Source organism: Brachyhypopomus gauderio, unplaced genomic scaffold, assembly GCF_052324685.1.
Source record: "Brachyhypopomus gauderio isolate BG-103 unplaced genomic scaffold, BGAUD_0.2 sc43, whole genome shotgun sequence".
Taxonomy (NCBI): Eukaryota; Metazoa; Chordata; class Actinopteri; order Gymnotiformes; family Hypopomidae; genus Brachyhypopomus; species Brachyhypopomus gauderio.
Genome location: NW_027506869.1, coordinates 355,917 through 363,913, shown reverse-complemented (window position 1 = coordinate 363,913; position 7,997 = coordinate 355,917). Strand labels below are relative to the sequence as shown.

Below are 7,997 nucleotides of genomic sequence, written 5' to 3'. Positions count from 1 at the left end.
GTTAACCAATGGGAATCAGACTGATGCTATATACAACATAGAACATTTGCATACAGAGTACATTTACACACATATCTCCCACCTTACACTACTCATTCTTTTCCAGTGAGTGATGTAACCCCTCACCTGTGAATCTGTACTGAAGATGCCACCTTTCACAGTACACAACATGCTGCAAAATGAGTCCAAACAAAACTGGCAAACACGCTGATATAACCAAAATAGAGAGATGTGCTAGGCATAGAATGGAGACATTTGGCAATCGCAAGTCTCTTATGTTGTATGTGGTGTTTGTACAGTTTGCTTCACAGCCATTGCCTTGTCTTTAGTTTACCTTTATACTTCAAGACACGTTCCATGACAAACGTTGCAGACGTAATTTGCCGTAATGCCTAGGTCAAAAATCGTCATTCAAAATAAAAGCCATCAAGAGGACAAATTGGGATTAAAGTCTGAATTAAACGACATCATAACAGGCAGTAATTCTGCAATTTAGTTTTATCTTCCTAACCGTACACAAAACAAACAAAGTAAAAAGTAAAAAAAAATTTTAATATTTTTTTACACTCATTTTTATTAGAAACTATTGTAATTTACAGTTATCAAAGCGAAATAAACTTGAATCCCCTTTTCCCCACATAACGTATATTTAATTTTCACTGAAGAAATGTACTTTGAAATGAATTCTTAGTTGAGACTTGTACTTTGACAAAGTTTGACGCGCTGGCGCGCGCGTGTGTCTCTAGGATAACACTAGCCAGCCAATCAGTAAGCTCGTTCGTGTTCCTCATGAGAAGTGTCCTGCAACAACACTGCTTAGGCAACTTGTATTGCTTCGTGCTTCACACGTCTTATGTGGACTGTAGCTACCTGTTTATATTTGGCAGGATTAAGCGTTCAGATTACACTATCTGTCCATAAAAATATATAATGAGCGTTGGTATTGTTGTATAGTTACGTCGTAGATATACAGCCGTTGTACTTGTAGAGTAGTGCCGTCGCATCAACTGATAAAATGTCGACGTCTGAGGGAACCACGAACACGGAACCATGGGGTGGTTTTGATGACAACATTATAATCCAGGTAACGTTTACCTTTCACGGTGTCTTATTCATTTACAGATGTTAAGAGAACTGTTGGCCATCTGAAGGTCTTTTGCCGCCTCTTATTTGGAAGCCTTTTGTTTTAGATTAAATGGTTCCTGAAAAACAAACAAGGTCGTAGTTAGACTACTAAGTACCTGTGACGCATGTCCTGCCTAGTTAGGCTCCCTTGGTTTGTGAACTCTTACTTACACACACACAATCAACTCTTACTTACACACACAATCAACTCTTACTTACACACACACACACAATCAACTCTTACACACACACACACACACAATCAACTCTTACACACACACACAATCAACTCTTACTTACACACACAATCAACTCTTACTTACACACACACACACACACACAATCAACTCTTACTTACACACACACACACACACACAATCAACTCTTACTTACACACACACAATCAACTCTTACTTACACACACAATCAACTCTTACACACACACACACACAATCAACTCTTACACACACACACACAATCAACTCTTACACACACACACACAATCAACTCTTACTTACACACACACACACAATCAACTCTTACTTACACACACACACACACACACACACACAATCAACTCTTACTTACACACACACACAATCAACTCTTTGACCACAACAAATGATTAACTGCGATGACCAGTCTGTTAAACACATCTTAACTATATAACAAATCCTTGATTTGTTAGATGCAGGCTTATTTGTTTGAGAACTTCATTGCTTCTTACTACAGAAACTCATAAACAAGCTTGTTTAGCTGTAGTTATTGTAATTTATACAATTTTGTGATAATTTGTACAATTTTGTAATTATTATATTACCTTTGTTTAGCTGTAATGATTATGTTTGGTATGTTCGTACTGCATATCCGGCTAGCGTGTAGTTTGATTCTTTCTTAGGGCAGTGGATCAGCTGTAATAGACATGGAGAACATGGATGATACCTCGGGGTCCAGCTTTGAGGATATGGGGGAGATGCATCAGCGCATGAAGGAGGAGGAGGAGGTGTCGGCGGAGGCGGCCGCTACAGAGGAGGACACCGGGGAGGACGGAGAGTTCCTCGGAATGAAGGGCCTTAAAGGACAGTTGGGCAGACAGGTTGCTGATGAGGTCAGACAATGTGCATGTAGCATGATGCTCTGAAGGACAAAACGTTGCACTCAGTATTGTGTACATCACTGAAGTTTGCAATCTCGCTTTTTCTGGGTTTCTAATGATAGGTTTGTGGCATCACAAAGGCTGTATTCAGGCTGTATTTTTTTTTACTTTGCACTTAATCCACGGCCTGGTGTTTTAGCCACACAGGGCACTGAATACGTGGCCTAACCTTCAGTAGACTGCCACACAACACTTACATTTAAAAAAAGAAATGGTGTCATATCTCGGGGGACAAGACAAATTGCCGTACGTTCTGCTGGCTTTGTAAATGTTTCTCCCTGGCAAAACCCATGAGTAGCAGAGCGATCCCAACCCTTTCATTGTTATAGGCCTTTTAAAAATAATGACTCTCTCAGGCCTATACTGATTTGTTTTTCAGGTGTTTTATCAGTACGGCATTCTGTTTCATGATCTGAATTCATTCTCTAGTAATTGTAGTTACTGTTTGTGTCAATTTATACAGGTTTGGCAAGCAGGAAAACGACAGGCCTCCAAAGCTTTTAACCTCTATGCTAATATTGACATCCTTCGGCCTTATTTTGACGTCGAGCCTATTCAAGTGCGAAACAGGTAAGATCCATCACACAGGTTATGGCAGCGTGTTTTACGGAGATCGTGGTTGGGTATTTCCAGTGGTGACAACTGATGATACACATTTTTATGCAGATTAATTGAATCCATGATTCCTCTCAAGATGATCAATTTTCCACAGGTAGGAGTTTTACATTGATGTCAATTGATGCTTAGAGCAAACAAGAAAAAAAAAGCATTTTCTGTATAAAAACAAAAATCAACCCTGGCTGCTCTTTACAGCCATTGGCTGTCAACGGCTGTTGATTAGTTCTACTAACAAAGCTTTGCTCCTCCAATTCATACACTTTCCCTAGAAAATTGCGGGCGAGCTGTATGGACCAATGATGCTGGTGTTCACTCTGGTGGCCATCCTCCTGCACGGCATGAAAACATCTGGAACCATCATTGTAAGCGAGCGACAACTTCACAGATGTAAACGCATCGGGCAGAATTTGGTTCCAAGTGTTCTTCTGACTTTTTTTTTTATTAATGCGTACGAGTATCAAAATGTGAATGAGTATCATTATTCATCCATTTCCTGAGGCAAGTAATGATGTTTCTTGGAACAGAGAGAAGGTACGCTGATGGGCACGGCCATCGGGACCTGCTTCGGCTACTGGTTGGGGTCATCCTCCTTTGTTTATTTCTTGGCTTACCTTTGCAATGCTCAAATCACCATGCTGCAGATGCTGTCTCTACTAGTAAGTAATTGTGTTCTTCTGAAAGTGAAGTTGTACTCCATTACTGTATGCTTTTTCTTAGGTCCATATGAAGCCATGTTTTGTGTGTGTGACGCGTTGTCCTCATCGTTGCAGGGCTATGGGCTCTTTGGCCACTGTGTGGTCCTTTTCGTTACCTACAATGTCCACTTCCACTCCCTCTTCTACCTCCTGTGGCTGGTCATTGGAGGTCTTTCCACACTTCGGATGGTATGGAGAATCACAGATCTGTTTATCAGTTGCACGGTCTTCCTTTTTTTTATAAACAAAAGCGAATCGTTTTTACCAAGGATGTGATGTCAGCTTTTTTTTAGGAATGCTCAGTGGAGCGGAGATGTGATTTGTCAGCCATTTTGTTTGTCTTCTCCTCCCTCTCCCTCCGCGGCCCAGGTGGCTGTGCTGATCTCGCGCACGGTGGGCCAGACTCCGCGTCTCCTCCTGTGCGGCACCCTGGCCGCCCTCCACATGCTCTTTCTCCTCTACCTGCACTTCGCCTACCACAGGATTGTGGAAGGTAAAGATTCATTGTTCACATCAGTAGGTAGTGTTCCCCTGCTGCCAAACCCAGGTTAATCCATTACACTGGCAGATTAGAAGTGTCTCTTCTCACCCCAGAGAAAACGTTTCCACTGCCCCAGTGTCCATTGATGGGGTGTTTTACATCGCACTGGTCAACAATGGGCATTGTGCAGTGATCTTAAGCTAGTGAGCATCTGCTTAGGCCTATTTTATAAACCCATTTCATAAAGCTTCCGATGCACAGAGCTTGTGCTGACACTTGCAGAGGCCGGTGAAGCTCTCTACTGAGAACTGGCATGGAGCACAGGTGATTGATTGCTTTGTGGGTGACATAGCATTTCAACACTCAGTGTAGCAGAGAGGCACTTTCTGGCCAAGCTGTTGTCGCACCTAGAAACATCAATTTCACAATAACTCAGACTGGAGCAGATCTAGACTTGTGGCAAAGGAGTCCTGTGGCCATGTTCCATTAAAATTCCCTAAACCCTTCAGTTCAACCCATTTGACTTCGTGTTTGTTTTCGGAGATTGCATTGCAGTGTGCTTGGTTTTATACGTCTGTTAATGATGAGCATGGATGAAAAACCTGAATTTAATCATCAGGTGGGGAAATCTGCATATATTTGGCCATATAATGTGTAGAATTATGCATAAAAAAGTTAATAAAGGACACTTTGGTCCCTGTGAGCAACTAAATAATGAGATTAGTGTCTTCTGAGATTAACCTGACGTTGCAATAATAGAGTTATTCTCTTTAGTATCCTCCTTTTTCTAATCTTAGAAACAGTTATACTCCCCAAGGTCCAAAGCAGCCAAGTATTTTTCTTCTTCAGTGGAAATATTTCTGGTCTGTTCATAATTGAGTTAGGATTTGAGAACTTTTTGTCGGTTTAAAATCTTTGTGCTGAAGGTTCTGAATACATGTGCAATTTTTTTCTTTTTGGATTAATATCTAAAAATGCCTATTAGCATTTATACGTTTTATAAGTGAGTGCTGCATAATTTGCTGTTGTGAGGAGCATTTAGACTGTTGGGGACAGTCTGCAGTTAGGGACATGTAGACACAGGGTAAATACAACTAGATGCAAAAAATAGTTCTGTTCTATTTTCATTATGGATGCACTGATATGATATTTCGGGAACCTCAACAGACGTACTTGTAATGCAGTAATTCCATTTACATACGTGCACTGTACATTTGTTATCAGTCATTAACAGCAACTTGTATGGGTTTCTTTTTGTCTCAAGGTATCCTGGACACCCTAGAAGGACCCAATGTTCCTCCTATCCAGAGAGTGGCCAGAGACCTCCCTAATGTGGCATCTGCTGTAGTGAATGCCACTGTGAAATCTGTGGCTGCCCTTGTGCACACACAGTGATCACAGATCACGTACTGACACGTCCCACTGAGACGTAAAGCCTGTCTAGGGTACTGGGCGTCGGAGGGGGGTGGGGACAGTCCAGCACCCCATCCATGCCTGAGTCAGGCTGTGGACTGAATGTCACATATCTGTTGTGATGATGGGCATAAGTTAAGGTTATAGGTCATCGTGGCATAACAACTCAATTTTTGAAAGACAGCACAGTTTTGGCAACCCGTCCTCACCAATGCACATCATGCCCTCACCACTGCTGACGGTGAAAGTTTCCATAAAATTTTTTATTGATGATTACCTTGGACACGAGCATTAAACAGGAACACTGGAGACCCCTCCCCCTCATATGCTGAACTGTGCACAGCCACATATAAAGGTGTAAATTCATGTAAAATTGTAGGGGACAGGACTTCTACCTTGTGGCAAGTACATTTTATTTCATTTCTAATTTACCTGTTTTGTAAACACCACCACTTCTCTAACATTGTGGAAATGTTGCTATGTTTACTTTTGAAACCATAGAAGCTATCATTACAAACATGAAATTGAAGGATTCTTATTAGTTAATAAACTATTTATTGGGTTCAAAGTGAAATTGAGATAAACCGTTTTTATTTTGCTCTTGCAATGTTATCCATATGCAATTATAATTGATAAGTTTTCCAATAGAACATTCTCGAGAGTTGTGAGATTTACAAAGACAACTGAAGTTGGGACACTTTGAGGACACATACTATTGTTAACACTATAATTTTTCTAAGATATCAGGGTTTTGATGGGAAAACTTTTGGGAAATGGATATGGATCTACATTCAAAGTTATCTTGATTAATTTAACCAATGTTTTGATGCAGGTATACAATGATTTATTTGCAGATATTTTTAATAGTGCATGAGAAATATTTTTAAAGCCAGTTTTGATTCAATCAACCATTAAACATACTGTAGTTCAGATGTCTGTAACTTCTGGGAATGCAGTCAGAAAATGCTTCATTACTTTGTCTTGCACATGTAAGCTTTCTATTTATATATTACACTGTACAGAAATAAGTAGACTCCAAAATAAAGTTTTAAAAAGCCAGGGAAACCTCTGATCGTCCTTGTTGAAGATTTATGAATTCATAAAATAAAGGGCTTTTTGAAAGTATGCTAAAAATATGTTCAATGCCACTAAGCTTGACAGGCTGCAATAATCCCTCATGAACCTCTTCCCGTCTGCCATTGCGCTCATTTGGTTTCAATGAAAGTGAATTTAATGTACAGTCATGGCCAAAAGTTTTGAGAATGATACAAATATTAATTTTTACAAAGTCTACTGCTTCAGTTTTTATAATGGCAATTTCCATATACTCTAGAATGTTATAAAGAGTGATCAGCTTAACAGCAATTAATTGCAAAATCAATATTTGCCTAGAAAATGAACTTTATCCCCCAAAACACATTTCAACTTCATTGCAGCCCTGCCTTTAAAGGACCAGCTAACATCGTTTCAGTGATTGCTTCATTAACACAGGTGTGGGTGTTGATGAGGACAGGGCTGGAGATCAATCTGTCATGATATAACCATGGTTATCTCTAAAGAAACACGTGCAGTCATCATTGCACTGCACAAAAATGGCCTAACAGGGAAGAGTATCACAGCTAGGAAGATTGCACCTCAGTCAACAATCTATCGCATCATCAAGAACTTCAAGGAGAGAGGTTCCATTGTTGCCAAAAAAAGCTCCAGGGCACCCAAGAAAGACCAGCAAGTGCCAGGACCGTCTCTTAAAAGTGTTTCAGCTGCGGGATCGGGCTACCAGCAGTGCAGAGCTTGCTCAGGAATGGCAGCAGGCAGGTGTGAGTGCATCTGCACGCACTGTGAGGTGGAGAATCTTGGAGCAAGGCCTGGTCTCAAGGAGGGCAGCAAAGAAGCCACTTCTCTCCAGAAAAACATCAGGGACAGACTGATATTCAGCAAAAGGTACAGGGAGTGGACTGCTGAGGACTGGGGTAAATTTTCTCTGATGAATCCCCTTTCCGATTGTTTGGGACATCTAGAAAACGGCTTGTTCGGAGAAGACGAGGTGAGCGCTACCACCAGTCTTGTCTCATGCCAACTGTAAAGCATCCTGAAACCATTCATGTGTGGGGTTGCTTATCAGCCAGGGGAATCGGCTCTCTCACAGTCTTGCCTAAAAACACAGCCATGAATAAAGAATGGTACCAGAATGTCCTCCGAGAGCAACTTCTCCCAACCATCCAAGAGCAGTTTGGTGATCAACAATGCCTTTTCCAGCATGATGGAGCACCTTGCCATAAAGCAAAGGTGATAACTAAATGGGTCAGGGAACAAAATAGAGATTTTGGGTCCATGGCCTGGAAACTCCCCAGATCTTAATCCCATTGAGAACTTGTGGTCAATCATCAAGAGACGGGTGGACAAACAAAAACCTACACATTCTGACAAAATGCAAGCATTGATTGTGCAAGAATGGACTGCTATCAGTCAGGATTTGGTCCAGAAGATGATTGAGAGCATGCCACGGAGA

The 7,997-nt window shown here is 41.1% G+C and overlaps 1 protein-coding gene across 1 annotated transcript; it reads left to right on the top strand.

Moving 5' to 3' along the window:
* Positions 1-799: 799 nt before the first annotated feature.
* On the top strand, positions 800-6,547 carry yipf3 (Yip1 domain family, member 3). The gene is made up of 9 exons (XM_076985697.1): positions 800-1,084; positions 2,024-2,233; positions 2,745-2,851; positions 2,948-2,993; positions 3,169-3,261; positions 3,424-3,555; positions 3,670-3,783; positions 3,964-4,087; positions 5,340-6,547. The coding sequence occupies exons 1-9, from the start codon at positions 1,016-1,018 to the stop codon at positions 5,468-5,470; spliced, it is 1,026 nt and encodes a 341-aa protein (XP_076841812.1). The 5' UTR covers positions 800-1,015; the 3' UTR covers positions 5,471-6,547.
* Positions 6,548-7,997: the final 1,450 nt, after the last annotated feature.